Here is a 19,301-nt window from a genome sequence, read left to right as displayed (position 1 = left end):
TTGCTGGTCACGAGTGGAGCTGGGTCTTAGCGCTGAGATGGAGATCTCTGGGAGAGCTCTCACTGTTTAGTATTACGTGGAGCCGGGAGGTTTCTGATGGGCCATGTCCTGAACTCGTCTCTCCCACCTCAGAGGCACAGGTCTGACAGCCGTCCGGAGCACCAAGACCCTGGCAGCCACACGGCTCCAAACTCCAGGGCAACACACTCCGGAGGCACTCCTCTGGACACGCTGCCTCTCCCCTTCTGTCCAGGGTTCTTTAGAGAATTCATGTTCCGAGCGACGCTACACCACGTCTCTAGTTACCGATCTGCCCATTTCACTTTGGCTGTGAATATTCTGCACTCCAAGGATTACATTCCGTTTCCAATGTTAGTTGTGAAAACGGCTCTAATTTTCTCCCTAATTTACTGTTAGATTTTCAGCTCATGGAATGTGTCTGTGAATCAGGCAAACTGAAGGGGGAAGAAGGGACTGATGGATTCGGCTCCCATGAGAACAAGAACAAGGCCGTGTTTGATTGACTGCTGCTGAAATATGGCATTTTGCTAATTATGAATGAGCATTATGGAACGACCTCTGAGGCAGCCTGTGGCACCTCCATCTCTGCTTGTGTTAGCGAAAGCTGCTGGACTATACGTAATTAATATTAATGATGAACACACGCTATAAACCATGGACCCCCAGTTTTTAAAACATATTTTTACCTTTTTATGCTATACAAGTAAGCATCACTTTGCACAATAGATCTGTTTCTGGATAGTGCATGTAAATTGATGTTTTGAAAATCAAACCATATTGTGAATGCATGGCGTGAGCTTACTATTTAGAGGAAATCTGTAGTGAATCATTTTCAGAGTGAAGGATTCTTTTTTAAGGGTGAAAAATTACCTTTTTATCTGTTTGGAAATATATGAGAGAATTTTTGTGACAGATTTGCTTCAAGTGGGAAAACATCTCTATATGGCTTTTCTTCTTCTCTCCCGCGTAAAACTGTGAGTTCCAATCATTCAGTGATAACCATCATGTGGCCAAACTACACTGGGAAGGAGTAGGCAGGTGGATGTGCATCTTCTCAGTTTTTTCATTCTGAGAGACCATCATGATTCGTCTGCTTTGTCCCTTGCTTTCTTTTGCAAAGGAGGAGCTATTTAAATGCTATTTATGAGAAACGCTGCTTTGAAACCTTTGTACACATGCACCAGTCACATTATTGGAATTAAACTAAGAAAATAGTTTTATACCATAGGTTCAAATGGGGGAAGTTATCTGATGACTTTAAACTGGACATGGTTTGACATGCTCTGGTGTGCATAACGAACTGTCTCATCATAGCTCATCAAACTTTTTCTTACATGGAATTAAAGACAACAGATCTAAACTGAACCATGACTTTACAAGTCAAGTTAGTTTAGTTTAGATCTAAAAGTTTTAGCAAGAGTAATAGAGGGACGTATTCTTAGGAATAACTCCTAACATTCTATAGTTTTGGAACAGGGCTTCTAGGAATTTAACATAGAACTTTATACAAAAGAATGGTCTCCGGGAGCTGTGTTCTTCCACAGAGGTGGTCTCTTTACCAGGATAATTCAGGCTATCCAGAGACTAGATCACTTTCCAGAACATGGAAATTCATTTACTTGTACTGATATATTTATTTTACCTACAGTTTCACGTTCTTATAATAATAGAGGTGCCAGTAGATTTCATTGAACCTCCTTTGACCGTATTTTATACTTAATTTATGTCACATTCAGAATCAATTTGCTAAAGACAGTTTTTTGCTCAGAGTTGTTATCTTCTAAAACTGTGTTAGACCTTCACTTAATATACCACTTAACTAAATCCCTTATAGTATACTTGTCCTAGCAAGGCAAGAGGAAAGATTAGTCTGTTGGGCCTGAAAGAGATATTTTTAAAAAACACACACACAAATATTTTTACACAGTGCATATCTACTTTATGGTGATACTTTCTTAACCCAGTGCTAAGGCGTGAGGGAAATAGCACCTCGGTGCATTAGTTTTCATAGTTCAGTCAGCAATGTGTTTACTAAGTCACTGTTACAACTATGTGTTGATATATTTTGATATACAGTATGTTCCTCAATAGTGTGTCTTCTGAGATTTCACTCTTATTTTTAAAACCTATTTAAATGTTATTTTACCATCCCTCCCAGCAAAAACAAGCTTATTTCTCAAGGGATTCAGAGTCAAACCTGATCGTAATTAAAGGCAGAGTCTGAAATGTCTTTTTAGACCAAGGAAACAGAAGCAGGTTTGCAGCATCGGGAATGATTTGCCCAGGCAAGGGAACAGAGTGTTTGTTTCCCAGAATGGCGGGGTCTAGTCCATGAAATTTTATTCACGTTTTTTTGTTATCCAGACAAATCCCCTATGCATGCAAAATAAAAGGGAATTTAGAAAAGGACTCTGTGCTACTTGATTAGAAAACTGCCAACGTGCTTGTTATAATATTTCGGAAATAGTTATTCATACAGATGTGAACCAAGCAATCCACAATTATGACTCCACAATTATGAAATTACCCCAGTGATGATTATACCAAAGGTGAGAGGCTATCCAGGGAATCAGGGGCAGAGAATGTCTTTGGTCAAGTTCTGTGCCTCTGTTATCTCTGAGGAGGTGTTGCCATTTCCCAAGACAATGGAGTCCAGGTGGATTCCGGGATCGGCCATTTCACTGGTAGGCAGGAAGGCTGCGGTTCAGGGCTCTCTTACCAGAGTCAGCCCGACACAGAGCCCACCATTACTGGCTGCAAGAACTTAGTTTCCATTCATGAACCTCAGTTTCTTTTGTGTAAAATGTGTAAGAGCAGTGCCGACGTCTCATCGGGTTGTGAATATTCAATTAGCTAGTGGACATAAAGCACTCAGCATAGTGCCTGGGCTTCGTAAGTTCTAGCTTTGGTTTTTTAAAAGTAGTCACAGGATTAAAAGCACAAGTGTGGCTGTGATAAGATGCTGTGATGAGCTCCCAAGAAGAAGAAAGTGCCTAGTACCCGAAGTGCATGCATTTAAGACATATCTGCCATTCTTCATTTGTATCCTCGGGCCCTGGGGTAGCTGGGTCAACAGAGGAAAGAGTCAAGGTAGTCCAGGTTTGCGCGTTCTGGAGACGTCTTCCTCCAACTGGGAGCCTCTGGGACAAGTCAGGGAAGGGAGGGAAAGGTTCCCCAAGTGACTGAAGATTGGAATGTAGTGCAAATGTCACTGATTCAGAGCACTGAGTGATAACGACAGTACCGACCCTAAGCGTAATGAATAGCAACAGTTAACATGTATTGAGAGCTTCCTATATATCAAGCACTGCGAGAGGCACTTCAATCATTTAGTCCTACCGTGCAGGTGCTATTACCATCCCCATTTTACAGATGAGGAAACTGAGTGACAGAGAGGTTAAGCAACTTGGCCAAGGTCACGTGACTAAAAGATGGAGAAGGTGGAATCTGAACCCAGGCAACATGGCTCTGGAGCCTGTCCACTTCAATCTCTACATTACATGGCTTTCCATGACTAAACTACTCACATGTGCACACATTCAAGCATTTTTATTTCTTCTTATGATACGACCTTTTCAATATGGATTGAGGAATCTAAGAATAAAAGATCTCAAAAATGTTATTATCGGGCTTCCCTGGTGGCACAGTGGTTAAGAATCCGCCTGCCAATGCCGGGGACATGGGTTCGAACCCTGGTCCGGGAAGATCCCACATGCCGTGGAGCCACTAAGCTCATGTGCCACAACTACTGAGCCTGTGCTCTAGAGCCCGCGAGCCGCAACTACTGAAGCCCATGTTCCGCAAGAAGAGAAGCCACCGCAATGAGAAGCCTGCGCACCACAACGAAGAGTAGCCCCTGCTCGCCGTAACCAGAGAAAAGCCCGCGCGCAGCAACGAAGACCCAATGCAGCCAAAATAAATAAACAAAATAAACACTTTCAAAAATGTTATTATTATTAATTCAGAATAACCGACACCTTCTGGATCCTTATTTTACTATGTACCATTCACTCGATAACAATTTCTGGTTATCTACTGTGTAGCGGGTCCTGTACTAGTTGCTAAGGAAACACAGGCGAATCCATACCACACTTCCCCCTAAGGAGCGCACAGACTTGTGAACCTATTATGTCAGTAGGGCCAAAGGTGCTACCTGAGGTTTCAGAACCCTCTGGAGTGGAAGACTGGTGGTATTTGCTGGGCTTTCCCAAGCATTCCTTGGGTTTGGAGGAACATCGCAATTTGGTCATCACTATCCCAGTCTCCTCGGCACACAGACTGACCAAAGCAGACTGAAGAGACCCTCAAGTGACATGAGAGGCAAGCTCCCCTCAGGTCTTCAGGCAGAGCTGCCACTCTGTGCAGGCGGAGAGTTCCTGTTGTTCTGCATCCCTCCCTCCTATAACTACCTCATATTGTCCAACTGGTTTAATATTTGCTCTCTGTTGCATGGGAAAGAGTCTGCCAGCTTCCTCGGAGTGAGATCATCACTTCTGGTGTGAAACTGCTCCTTTCAGAGAGTTACAGAGGTATTTTTTAATGTGTTGCCTAAGAAACACACATTCCAATCCTGTTGCAGCATGTCAAAAAAAAAAAAAAAGCCCGATCCAATTTTTAAAAATCCTGGAACCACAGGCATAGCTCACAACTAATTATAAAGCCAGACTCACCATGGACTGCCGTCTTGAGAGAGAAATACAAAAGGAAGGAAGGATGGAGAATCCCCGGAATTTCAATGCCTCGATCCCTCATCTTTTTCAGAGGTGAGATGCCCTCTGTTGCTTGGTTCCTATTGCCCTTGGCTTTAGGAGCACGAATATGACTTCCAGCTCTTTATGCCACTGGGCAAATCAGTGACTGCCTGCTCTCTTGATCTGCAAGCCTGTCGTGTGCCTGCCCTGCATTTTCCCTCCTGCGCAGACCCTGGGCCCAGCAATCTGTGGTTTCAAAGTGGCTGCCGTTTGGACCATGGGTCACTGAGGTTTTCTGGGAAGGACCCCCAGAAGTATCTTCTCTGAGTGTCTTTACATCTTTTCTGTGTCTCTTGGCTTCCTGCCACCCTGAATATCACAGCTCTCTCTGAATACTATAAATTGAGCTGAGGTTGATTTAAATTTCATGCAGAAAACCACTTTGCTTCAAACCACAACCATTTTTTTATGTTTAAAAAATCCATCAAGATATAATCTTTTAGCACCGCCCCCCAAAACACACACACACACACACACACACACACACACACACACACTCTTTCTAGCAGACAGAAAGGCAGATTATGTTAATCAAGAGGCTGTCACTGAAATTGTAAGCAACATTTCTTCAAAGTTCATGGCAGCGGTGAACTTTTAAATTTCTCAGTGAGTGTCAGGATCTAATTTTCAAGGTGTGGTTACCACAGTAGCAACCTGGAATTTTAATCCCGTTGTAAAGGTCAAGACAGGTCACTGGCTTCAGGTCCTCTTCAACTTCAGAATAAGAGAGACAGCTCCCCCCACCAAAAGCATGAAGATAAAGGGTGGACCTAACCCCCAAATTCCATTCTCTAAGACAGTGAGATTGTAAGACATATTTGATTTTTTTTCACTGTTCAAATTCTTCTGCAAATGCTCAAACTATCACTGAATCAAATAATGATCCCTTGTGGGTGGGTAGGTGGGTAGGAGAACGGACTCACTCTTCTCAACACGGTGGAACGTCCAGAAGCATGCTGGGGACATCTAATCTAAGCAGGAGAGGAGTGGTCTCCTTAGTGGCTGGCTTTCAGTCCACTGATCTCGGCGTTGGGAGTTGATCCTTTGATTCAAACCACATCGACACAACACTTGTGAGAAGTCATGGCAGATACTAGCAAAAAGAGCACTTAACTAGGAGTCGAGAAGTGGAACTGAGCCTTGCAACAGTGAGTTGTGTGAGCCTGGGGCCCGCGCTTAAGCCATCTGAGCACGACTTTCCTCACTGCTAACACGGGGAGAGAACAATGCGAATGATGGACATCAAAGCCCATTCAGGAGCCCATCCGATGGCAGCGCATTTCACGACAGAGTCTGAGCAATAGCGCTTCTCCATGTTATATCTGTTGAAACAAAGGCTCAGAAAACGCCAGGTGACTGCATCAAGTCACACAGCAGGAAGTGAGGGAGCTGGGATTTGAGCCACCTGGCAGCTGAGGTCCCTCCCCTCTCCTGGCTCCCAGAATTGAGTCAAGCCTGAATGTAATGAAGACTATGCTCTGTGTGGAAATGGAAAATGTCATCGAACCAGAAGAGTATTATCTGTCTCTGTACTTAATTCATAATTGTTCAATTGAAATTTTATAGGGGTGCGGCAGATAAGGGATCAGAAAGAAAAGTTCAAGTTTTGTCATCCAAGAATCCTAGAGTGAAAGTCCGTCTCCTTCCATAACTGGCTGTGTAATCCTGAGCCGCTCACTGAAAGGCTCTGAGATGCGATTTCCTTCTCCATAAGGTCAGTTTCATCTTACAGAGGGGTTGTGAGGACGGCAGATGAGCAGAGCAGTGGCGCAGCGCAGAGAACTCCAGGCAGGCCCGGTTCCTGCGTCATCGACGGCATTGGCTCTCCAGCCCTGGGTGTTTGGGGTATTTGCCAGGTGCCCTCTCTGGGCCTTTGAGAGGACAATCCTGGGACTGGTGATGATGAGGACATCCCGCCTCAGAGATGCTATGAGGATGAAACAGCTGATGCTTGTGAAATGTCTGCCCCTGTGCCTGGCCCACAGACGGCCCCTGTAAGGGGTGACTGTAAGGACCCAGACACACAGTTCACGTGCAGTTAGCTTGCTTCCCTTCTGTCTGTACTACGTGATGTATGAAAATGATTTTGGAGAAATATAGAATGACCCTCTCAATTTCTAGATATACTAGACAATTTCTAGATACTATAAGCACTAGGTACTTTTTTGGATTTTTCTCTTGAAAATCTAGAAATATCCCACATAGTGATAATATTGAGCTATCTATCTGGGATTTTCAAAAAGTGGGCAACTTATGCAGCAATGAGGTCACTCCTGAAATTAGGCAATGGTGGAGGCAGAACTGTAAGTTGGTTTCTCTGTAAATCGTGACCTTCTAAGCCCTCTTCCCCCTCAACGCTCTCTCAGGCACCCTGGAAACTTTGCCAAGGACCAAGTAGTGTGTTACGGGTTGTACTTGGATGCCAAGACCTCACAGGGTAGCAAAGAAAAACAATTTTGTTCCTTTGGGTTTTAGAAGGCATACTCCAACCCCACCCTGCTCCATCCCAGTGCAGGCAGCATATTTGAAGATGTCAATCAAATAGCTTTGAGACCTTTTCCTTTTCTGGTCCTCGTATTACAGTGGACAGATGAAGCACAAAGAAAGGCATTTGTCAAATTTTTCAACTGACTTTACTACTGCAATCGTGCAAGCATCTGCCGTGTTCTACCAACGCTGCTCCCCACTCATCAGCAAAACGGAAGGGCTTTTAGCAGCTCTGAGAAGGTATCAAGAGCAGACCATTTAAACAGAACGTTCCCAATAACGTAACTGGGGCAAAGTATCTGGCTGTTTGTGAAATGCTTGATAGGATGGAAAACAGAATGAACAGCTCAGAAGCGTGGTGAACATTCCTTCTCATCTACTCCAGGCTCAGTTGGGTGGGGTGTTTTTTTGGGGGGGCGGTGTTTGTTTCTTTTTAATTCCTAGGAATGATCTATGAGGCTTTCCGCACTGCTGCTATATTTTCTTCATCTGGGCCTGGAAGACTTGTCAGGGCTCTGATTGATGAGTTCTGACCCCGCGGCCATCCAGGGGACATGGGGACAAGGCAGCACGTCCTGATGGAAGTGCAGAGTCCTCGCTTCCAGGCCCAGCTCCGCCACTCCCTAGCTGGGGGACTTTGGTAAATATCTCCCCCACCCCGCCCAAGCCTGGCTTCTTTGCACCTGGCTATCTAACAGGGTTGCTGCGGCCCTCACATGAGGCTAATACAGTGTGTGAAAGTGCTAGAAGATTATCGATCGCTGGGCACATGAAAAGTAGCCCTGGTCATAGCATTTTAGAATCTAGTAAGTGAAAAAAGAGTGTGCATCTCATTAGATCAGATGCATTAGAGGGGGGTCTGATACTCTGGGAGACAGAGGATGTGCATGCATGTGTATGTGTGACCAAGACATTATGTTCAATTATACAGCTGGAATTATTTTTACTTTGGTCTCTTGCTTATGAACTTCAGCAACTTCCACCAGCATTATTTGCTTCAGTACCATTTACTGTTCAAAATCTCGAGGAGAACTTAGAAATAAGGCCACTGGTTGATAACGTTGGGAATAATTTTTAAAAATGATTCTGCCATGAGGATATAGCAATAAAATAAAGCAACTTTCCAATAATATAAAGCGATTTCCACATTGGTAAGCATGAAAAGTAATGGACAAACCTGTCATAAAAACAGACCCAAATACCAGTTCTCTTCTTTTTACTTTAATATGGCTCAATGGAGATTTCTGGAGACAGATGTTGTTCCCATCACAGGCCACCGAAATCACCCTCCAGGGGACTTTGAGTGGTGGTAAAGTCCCTTACGGGCTTGGATCTTTGCACCTCACCAAAGGAAGCATCTTACAGGCATGGTGGCACCCTCTGGCTGCAGGCCCTGAGCTGAGGCTGGACCGGTGCCTGCTTCTAGAGGCCTGACTCAACGACAGTGTCCAGATCCAATCCTTTCCCTGATCAAGGGACCGTTTTGGCCTCCCCTGGGGTCAGTCTACTTTGGTCTGCTACCAGGGCAAGAGGACAACTGAATTCAAATTGGGAGGGCCCTCTCCAGACGGCCCATGGGGTGGCTTTAATGTGGGTTGACAGCCTGCGCTCTGGAGTCTGTCCGGTTGTGGCTTTGTTACTGTGGCCCTTTGGGTGACTCGCTCAGTATCTCTGAGTTTTGGTTTCTGCCGCCGTAGAATATAACAGGGCTGACTCCTTTGGGCCTGTAAAGAAAGAAAGCGCCTGGCACGCCGCAGGCACTCCGCAGTTATGAGCTAGTGGAGGTATCGGCGTTACCCGTGCAAGTCTAATCCTCAGTAACCTGTGAGTTCCCTGAGGGTAGGATGCGCAGTGTTCCACCCTGAGGTACCACCCTGCCTCGCTCAGAGCCTTATACACAGTAGGGGCTCAACCCATTTTTGCTGAAAGGAACGAAATCGTGAATGAATGAATATAAAGATGGATGCAAATCGGGTAGAAAAGAGGAGATCCTTGACTTTTCCCTGAGAGAAAGAGAGAGAGATGTTTGTTTCTAATTACAGACGTGTCTCATAATCCAGCTGAAACATACAAATCTTGGGACCGCGAACAAAGACGCAAAAATCGAACCTGATCTTTCAAGATTTATGCTCCCTGAGCACAAACGCTATGTTTGCAGCTTTTGTAATGAAAGTGGAAATCCAAAGCTCCCGTCGAAGGAGGCCCAGTTTTCAGTCTTGGTGCCCGTCAAGCACCAGCAGCTTCAGTGCTTCTTGACACGAACATTCCAAATGCCAATATTGCTTGTTGTCACATTAGCCAATATACAGTCCTCAGAATAAAATCCTCTTGATATCTGATTACTCTTCTTAAGGACCTCATGCTGATTCATTTCAAACTGTGAATTACCTTTAATTCACAGCTTGAACAGGCTGCCAAATTTTGTTTTCTCTGCTCCCAGGTGGCTGTCCCTGATGCAGTGGAGAACTTCCAAAAATATATTAAGTCCTTAGGAAAAGTTGGCAAGCTCTACGACGCAGGGCATACAAGACAGGTTAAAAGCAAGAGTTGGCATACGTCTCGGTTTGAAAGCCGGAATGGCTGCAACCAGTGACCAAGATTCCCAGTTTATTGGAAGAGTTTAGTTTGGCTTTTGTAAGCCTCAAACTGATTAGTAGTATTTCTAAGTTCCAAGTACCAAATCATGTATTCTGATTAAGAATTAATCTGATTACGAAAATAACAGTCATTTTTTTCCCCTGCCTCGTTACGCAGTTACTTTGCTACGGAAAGTGTGTAGCGGACCAGACATCTACTTAGGAAAGAGTATGTGAAATTGCTGGAGGTGGGAGTTCCTTCTCAAATCAGATTCTCAAAGCAAACGTTTTCAATGATGAAAATTTTGGTAGAAAGATGGTCAGGATTTTCATGAATGTGTTTTTCGTTTCTTGGGGTTTTCTGGTAAAAAAATTTGTTTCAAAATTCACCTAAGAAATGGTGTAACGCTTGTTACTGGTCATAGCAAACCAGAAAGCATTCTTATACTCTTTCTATTCCCTGTGGTAATGAAATCTTCATACCACATCAATACAAGTTTAGAGATAATGATCTTTCAGTTAAATCAAGCAATTTTGACCAGGTTTTGAATCATCTAAAACAGAGAGGTATAATTTCTTGTGGGACTGCTTCCCATCAACTTCAGTTCTTCAAGTCTATTTGAAGGTTGTGCCCCGACCCCATCAGATACCGTGAGAAGGGACAGCCCGGTGGGAAAAGAGAGGGCTTTGTGCATTCAAGCTTCCCCATGAAGAGCAGTGTAACTGACTCGGCCCTTCTGTGTACTCATAGCCAACACGTCCATTCGAGATAAACAGTCAACTTGTCCTCCCACTGGACTGTGTATACTTCATAAGGAGGGACAATATTCTAGCTTTGCTTTTCTCATCTGTAAAATGGGAATAATTTGGAGCCCCTCCAGGGTGGCTGCTAAGTATAACGGGGTGATGTATATAAGAGCACCTGGCATGGGACCTGGCACCTAGCCTTGCGCACGACCCAACAGCACAGATTATTGTCACAGGTGTCCGCCATTCCTGTGAGAGTATAATGTCCTTTCCTCCTAACTAGTGCTACATTCAAGCATTTGCCCATGTGGCATGCCTACCTGTCACCCACAGGTAAACGGGCCACAACTAGACTGTCTTTGTCAGGCCTTTTGTCAACTCTCTGGGTCCATGGCTGTGATGTTTTCAGACCCGTACCTAATACCGGAAGTGGAGGAACTGGTATTATGGCAAGGAAAGAACAGCCTATGGCTACATCTGCCTTTATGTTGAGCTTTTATGGAAATTATCCAGGAATTTTCAACAGCACGCCCTAAAACACAGAAGCTACTTGATTAAAAGGGGGTCTGGATGATTTCCAGCCGGACAGAGTCTAAATGCCAACAGCCGAGGATGACAAAGGAACTGCCACTTTCTCAACTGTCCTCACAAAACTAGCTAAAGTCAAGAACTGACTCGACAGAAACCTTTGAGCTCATGGTTGCTGTCTGGAAATGCTCCTCAGGAAGCATCTGACCTGTCCCTATTCAGGACGGCTCATAAAAGACCAACAGACTCATGTATTTTGGTAAAGCCGCCGTATTGACAAGTAATTGACAAGATGTCATAACCAGATAGGTGAAGCCATCCGACCCGATGAGGAAAATCCAAGTCCTTTGGATTTAGTTTCTGTTTTCTCCTCCATTGTTCCTTAATGGCTTCATGAAGAAACTAGAAGGTAACCCAATGTCTGGGGTGTCCACTCAATCCCTGAATCTTCCAATTGAAATAAATGGGTGCTTTAGGGGCAGAACGAACGTGATATTACTGTACAAATACACAACTGCACAGCAGGAGAAATACAAGCTGACCTTCGACAGCCCATGCCCCACTCTCTTTGTGGGGAGAGAGACCTTTTTTGAAGGAGGCTTGAAACTCCATTGGATTTAGAAGACCTGGGTGAGGCCTGTTCCGAGACTATAATACAACTCAGACTCATGCAGGCTGAGGGAAACAACACGTGCCAGGTCTTCTTTCCTCCAGAAATTATTAAGGGTTAAAGTCAAATGCACTTTGACCTTGAGTTTAATTACTAAAGAGTATAGCTGTTTACATTTGAATTGTGACAAGTGTTTGCATATATACCTGTATGCATATACAATCTGCTCATTACTTTGCTTCATTTCCCTCAAGCGACTCTAACTCTATACTCTGAAATAAAAATAAATTCCCCCATGATTTAAACTCACACCCTCTGAATCCTAGGTCAGTGCTTTCCCCCAATACCATCACTGTCATGGAGCAGAGGCACAAGCCCAGATCTTGAAATTCCTACAGTCCCACGCTCTGGCCTCCTGGGCAGTCAGCTGGAGCAGGTAGGATGTCACCATTTAGATGGACACCCCATAAAAAGCACTGTGTGTCAATGGAGCATATGCTGAGCGAGATATGCTTTGCGACCTTCTGCAAAGGTCGGTGATCCTGCTGAGCCAGGAGCACAGAGCTGGCCGCTTCCCAGCTTGCACTCAGGGACTCCTGCACCAGTGTTTTTCAGACCTGGTGCCTGGGCGTGCAGTCCTTATAAACAATCCAGGCCCTAATGGAAGAGCTGCATTTTGTTATCCAGGGAAACGAGGCCAAGATGAGGCAAACAAGTAAAGTGGCCCAGCAATTAAGGGACTCTGATCTACAAGACTCCCGTGTCTCTCTACTGCAGTGAGGGTTAGGAGCTTGCCCAGGACATCCACAAGCGTTGGGAGGGTGTCTCTGCTGCAGCAGGGCTGACCTGGGGCTGCTTCCCACCAAGCTCCAGCCACCAGCAGTCTGTCTACACTCAGGATGCTCTTAGTTGCCTAGAGGATTGCCCTGCCACATGGAAAATCCTAGAAGCTGACTTAAAAAGCACACCGGAGTGAAATACGTGAGAATGACTGGAACAGCTAAGCTGATAATAATTTGGAAGCTAAAAGTAAAAATAATTATTATAACTCTGACCTGCCCTGTGTTAAACCTATACCCTACCCAAGAAGGGAATTTATTCCAGCCGAAGTCTGATGAACAATGCCTGGCCTTTGGGTCAGGCAGCTAAAAAGAGAGCAGTTCACTCATAAAACAGACTCAGTGTCTTCTGGTTTTATGGGTGCCTCCTATAGAGAACCTCAGTCCTACTGAACGCACTATATACCCTGTGCTATGAAGTGCTGTTCTCTGGAAATGCAGCCTCTAGCTATAAACCACAATTGACAAGTTTATTTCCGTTAGTTACAAACTATTGAAATATCGCATTTTATGGTCTATGTACTCTTGTTTTAGGAATGGGATCATTTTACAATGGAAAAATATTTGTATGTGTTTTCATAGTTGGAAACCGGCACTGATTTCCTGAATGCTCAACTGTGTGTGTGTGTGTGTGTGTGTGTGTGTGTGTGTGTGTGTGTGTGTGTGTGTGTGTGTGTGTGTGTGTGAAGTTTACTGGCTTTGTAATAAGAGTGGTAAGTCAGGAGTGGAGGTAAGGAGCATAAGGTCTATTGTTTACTAGGATAACAGGGGGAGGGCAATTCAAAATGATTCCTGGAAAAGCTGAAATGAACAATATCAAAGATGATTTTGATTTCCACGTTTCCATATCATTTGGTCCTTAAATCAAGGTTATAGTTTTATTTTCCTCTTGTCTCTTTTTTTCCCCTCGATTCTTTAAATGGAGGATTCTCGGCTGTTGAAATGGAACCTTGAATTAGAAGGCACAGATCGGGCCAGAAAACCAAATAAGAGGTCTGGTGATGGGGTCAGGGCTCTGGGGGCTTTGCCACTAAACAGAACCAAGAATGTGGAAATACCAAAAGGTGAGCAATTCACTTCAAGCGTGCCATTAGGCCACTTGAATGTCATAAGTTATTTCATTTTGAAAAATTTCAAGTATGTGACTATTACACAGAAAAGTCAGCTTCCATTTTCTATTATTAAGAATGAAAGAAGTTGTGAGAGAACTACTCCCTTGATACTCTCTTGGACAAATGGCTATTACAAAATCTACAACGGTTAATCTGAGGAAATTGGTTTCTCCATACCCCTCCTTCAGTGAACATTAATAAAAAAGGAAGAGAGTGAGGAGTGAATTGCAGGGCCCTGGCTTCTGAACTTCAACCTAGCGTCACGTCATCACTTATTCCACCTCTTCCTGGCTGCCCTTATCTTTAAAATACAGTCACCAGATGACCTGCAAACAGCAAGGTCCCGGGCTGGCCGGCCAGAGCAATCCACCCCACCTCTCACGTCCGAGCATGGCTGCTCAGGCGGGTCCTTTCTCCATCCTGATCGGTGGTGGCTGAATATTACATATAACGATGTCTGTGGCTGAAGTTACACAACGCGCCAACAGCTACTCCAGAGTCACAGTTGTTTTGGTGTCCCAGGTATCGACCCAGCCTGCATCTTCTACACCATTAGAGAGCCTAGTGATGATTCGTTCATTTTGACTGTTACTTGCCTATCGTGGGAAATCTCATTCTCCCCTCTAACCACACCCCATGTTATCATGAGGCAAGGTTCCTGTTTTCAAGGAGCAGGAGAGACAACAAGATTCGCTCGGCACTGAAGCACCTTTTCCTTGCGAAATGCCCCCGAAGAAGCGTGTTTCAGAAACCTGAGTACTTACGACTTGAACGGTACTCACTTTGTAGAAGCTCTGCTGGTCGGGTCGCTCCACTCTGAAAAGAAAACGCACAGACATTTACCATCCATGTTTCCTACTGTCAAATGACCATTCTGAATGAAATTGGTCTTGAACATGCAGCCCTTCCAGTTATACTCTTTCACAGAATCCTGCCATGAATAACAGATGGGAGAAAAAAGAAACCAATTGGATGCGTCACAATGTGACTTCTTATTATTGTTGTTATTCCATGTTTTCATGATGTTAGGTAGGAAGGAGAAGAAAGCGAGGGAGGAGAGGAGATGCTTGGATCAAGAAGGATTTTTTCAAAACACCTACTTTGTAAGGCGAATCCTGGGGTCAGATGCTGGGATTCCTATAAGGAAGAACACATACAATACAAACGTTAGTTAAATGATACAAGAGAAGCAAAAGGTCTATTTGTTAACGCTGAAGATATAACTTGACTAAGGTTGGCCAATAGGAAACCACTGTTAAGAATTCCATTAATTAGGCTACTGTCTGCAGCTCTATTTGAAGGATAAACGTTTGCCAGCCAAGCCAGCTACAACACGGCCATAACTGCCGTTTTATCAGAATTACACATAAGACTGGTATCTCTCTGGAAATGTGTGCGACACGGGAACAAATGACCCATATGTGTGAGATTCAAGTGTATAATTTGTCACTCAGCTAGGCAATGACACCTCTGTGGAAGTAAAGGGGACTCAGTTCAAACAAACAAGTGATTGTGATTTTTGTAGACGTGTAAATAACACTGTAATTAATAGATTTGCTCAGTTGTTCTATTTTATAGAAACAACTCCAATTTTCTACCTTGACGGTGACACATATGCAATAGACGTACCTTATTTTCACAAGAGACATGTTCTTAAAACTTCATCACAAATTTGGTGAAGTACAGCAAGCAATTTGAACTATGCAAGTGGAACGAATTATCTAAAGGGATTTAAATTTTATTGGAAAGTCACCCTCAACACCATTCATTCAGTGTTTTGAGAAATCCGGATTTGCACACATCAGGCTCTCTGGGAGCGTGGACACCTGTGTGGATCCTGACACAACTTGTAGGCAGAAGCTCTGCCTTGACGTACAGGGCATGCACAGCTCCTCGCAGATGGAGGAGAGAATTTCAAAGGCAAAGCAAGTGTTCCAAAACTGGAGACAATGAATTCAAGCAAATACAAGAATTCATTATATCAAGAACATATATATATATATATATATATATATACACACACACACACACACATACACACACAAACACGTATATATAACTGAATCCCTTTGCTATACACCTGAAACTAACACAACATTGTAAATCAACTACACTTCAACAAAAACATTTTAAAAAGAAGAATGTTATATCAATGTGCTACAAGTAATCTACTCTTTAAGGCTAATCTTGCCACCCTATGGAATAAAAATAACATCACAGCATAATTTACCTTTAAGAGAAATAAGCAAGAACAGTGATGCTGTGTTTGAATCAAAAGTGAACTTTCCAATCGATTTAGCATGATTCTGTTGCCCAAGAGACTTCTCTTCTGGCATGATTACTACTCCAGAAGACGACCATAAACCCCACAAGAGATGGAAAAGGCCTCTCAACTAAAGGGCTGTCACCAAGCCCACGTAGTTTGCTGCTCAAAGCCTTCTTCCCCTCGCTGCTAGACAACTGACTTTGGACATTAGCCCCTAACAAGCTTGGCCATTTGATTCCCACCCGTTAGCAAATCACAGATGGTGAGAAAGGGGAAACACTTCTAGAGGCACAGCCACTAGGAAAATTGAGATGTGAAAACCGACAGCACAGGGGGCCAAAGAAAATGACACAGCAAAGTCAGAACTTAAAAATCACAAGAGTCTATGCCATTCAATATAGAGGCAAGCATTCCTAGCTATCTCAATAGCTCCCGAGGACACAATTACAGCATAGTATAATATTACAGCACTCTACAATAACTGATGCTCACAATAATGTCTAAGTGATCAAGAAAGGCTAAAGCATGTTCAGGATAATTTTTATAGGAAGTCAGGAAAATATTAATTACATTTCAAAATGATTCCTATTACGTGATTCCTACGGAAGGATAACCTTTGGTTATCCAAGAATTTCAATTACCCAGATCACCTCATTTCCTCGAGTGCCAAATAAATGAGGAGTTAACCATTTGCAGGTCCTTAATGACATACCAATATTTCTACTTGTTATTTTTTTTAAAGAGATTTCATTACAATTGTATAGGGCAAGTTTGGGCTTGTATACCTGGGGTGCTGGCCCTTTCCGCCATGCAAGCTCTGTCGTGAATGGAAGAAACGGATGCTTTCTGAGAGGGTGGTGTCACCTAGTCCTGGTGCAAGCACTGAGGAAAGGGCCAGCGCCCCAGGTACACGTGTTTGCTGGACACACCCACGTTTTGGAAGATGGAATTTGAACTGGAGCATCTGCAAATCGGTGTGACAAAACATCACCAGAACACCTGGATCTGAAGACTGGTTCCACTCGTTTATTAGCTGAGTGAGTCTGAGCATATTACTTGACTCTGCACCTTAGTTTCCTCCTCTGGAAATTAGGGATAGTCAAATTACCGACCCCTTGGAGTGGTAGTGAGGATTCAATTATTTACTATATATTAAGTGCTTAGAACCTGGCGAGGCACATGGAAGCATTATATGCACTGTTAATATTATTGTTATTTAAAATGTACTTTTCTTTCAAGCCAACATTTTGGCAGGAATCAAGCGAAACAAAAGAGTGGGTGGGTGGCCCTCCTGGTTTCACCATTTTATCCCACTGGCTTCTACCTTTATCACGTGGCTCATGGTAGCACAGATAATTGGCAGAAAATGCAAATCAGGCCTGATTCCAAATTGTGCACTTACTACAAAAGCCCATTTCAACAACCAGGTCTACTTGTAAACACTTGCAAATGTCAAAATTGCGACTTGCACGAATTATCTCCAAAATCGGAGAACACAGCTAAAAACACTGCAATCGCTGTACAAGTGCTGGATTCAGTGCCCGAAAGAGATGAATTGATCCCCTGGCTGAGAGGCCAGGGAGAAGGATACCAAGCCCAGGGATGTCTGACGGGGAGAGCGGGGCTCCAGGAAAGCATGACACAGCCCAGGGCAGGGACAGAGGGGGTGGCGGCTCATGGTTCCGACCCCTTTCAAAGGTGGGAGGGGACAATTAAACACAGTGTAGGCCAGTGTTACTCTCAAAACGATGACTCTGAAAACTAAAAGATGTGATTGGGTTTCTCTTACAAATAAAGTCCAAACTCCTAGGCTGGCGTTCAAGGCCTTTCCCATAGATGCACTTATTTGCTTGAGGTTTGTGTCTCTCTGCTCCCCATCACACAAACCAGGATGCAGTCACTCGAGACCGTAATAGTCTACATCCCATCATATCCCTTTGGGTGCCTTTGCCACCCTGTTCTGCATGGAGTGCTCTTCTTTGGGGCCCTTCTCCACCTGTCAAAGTTGTAAGCAGCCTCCAGATGCTGCCACCTCTGAGCACTTCGTCAATGCCCCCAGGGAGTGTCAGATCCTTCTTGGGCCTTTTATTCTCTATGAAGACATGTGCTACATTGTTCTGTCGTTTTGTGTTTTTCTTCATCCCTAATTTTAAGACTATCATATGTCCTCAGAAAGTAGTTTTTGAATAAATGGACGAATGGGTGGATGGATGGATGGATGGATGGGTGGGTGGATGGATGGATGGATGGGTGGATGAATAGATGGATGGGTGGATGAATGGGTGGATGGACGGGTGGATGGATGGATGGACGGGTGGATGAATGGATGGACAGGTGGATGAATGGATGGATGGTTGGATGAATGGGTGGATGGATGGGTGGACGGATGGGTGGATGAATGGATGGATGGATGAATGGGTGGATGGGTGGATGAATGGGTGGATGGATGGGTGGATGAATGGATGGATGGGTGGATGAATGGGTGGATGGATGGGTGGATGGATGGGTGGATGAATGGGTGGGTGGATGGGTGGATGGATGGATGGATGGATGGGTGGATGGATGGGTGGATGGATGGGTGGATGAATGGATGGGTGGGTGGATGAATGGATGGGTGGATGAATGGGGGGATGGATGAATGGATGGGTGGATGAACTGGTGGATGGATGGGTGGATGAATGGGTGGATGGGTGGATGAATGGGTGGATGGGTGGATGAATGGGTGGATGGTTGGGTGGATGGATGGGTGGATGGATGGGTGGATGGATGGGTGGATGGGTGGATGAATGGGTGGATGGGTGGATGAATGGATGGATGGGTGGATGAATGGGTGGATGGATGGGTGGATGGATGGGTGGATGGATGGATGGATGGGTGGATGAATGGGTGGATGAATGGATGGGTGGATGAATGGATGGGTGGATGAATGGGTGGATGGATGGTTAATTGGATGGAAGGAGGAAGAAAAGAAGGAAGACATTACTTTTTTTCTTTTAAAGTGTGTTATTAGAAAATCCATGTTTACTCAGACATTTTAAAAGCTGATGGTGAGAAAAAATTCTTACTGAGAGCAAGTGAGGAAAAAAATTATATGAAACATTTGACTTGAACTGTAGGAGAAAAAGTTCTGTCAATATGGTGTGTTGGTGTGTGAAGATCTGCCTGCTTGTGAACGAGGACTACAAGTGATACACAAAAGTGAAAACTGATCCATTAGACTGAAGAGTACAGGGTTTTTAAATTAAAAACAATCTTGGATGTTGTTCCACCATCTACTGGGTCTTTCTTAAGAGATGAGTTCACTCCTCTCTCCAATCCACGAGCTCTGGGCACAGTAGCTCGGCCAGTGGCGGTGCCCTAGGCA

General features: G+C 44.2%; 1 protein-coding gene across 5 annotated transcripts in view; it reads right to left on the bottom strand.

Annotated features, from left to right (window-relative positions):
• Positions 1 to 19,301, bottom strand: part of AFF2 (ALF transcription elongation factor 2) — a 492,108-nt gene that overhangs the window by 139,580 nt on the left and 333,227 nt on the right. For all 5 annotated transcript variants that reach the window (XM_079909775.1, XM_079909777.1, XM_079909776.1 and 2 more), the window contains 2 exons: positions 14,772 to 14,808; positions 14,454 to 14,487 (listed from right to left, as the gene is read on the bottom strand). In XM_079909775.1, coding sequence (XP_079765901.1) covers positions 14,454 to 14,487; positions 14,772 to 14,808 — 71 coding nt within the window. The remainder of the gene's footprint in view (positions 1 to 14,453; positions 14,488 to 14,771; positions 14,809 to 19,301) is intronic.

This window comes from Stenella coeruleoalba, assembly GCF_951394435.1.
Source record: "Stenella coeruleoalba genome assembly, chromosome: X".
Lineage (NCBI taxonomy): Eukaryota > Metazoa > Chordata > Mammalia > Artiodactyla > Delphinidae > Stenella > Stenella coeruleoalba.
This window is presented reverse-complemented; position numbering and strand designations above follow the sequence as displayed.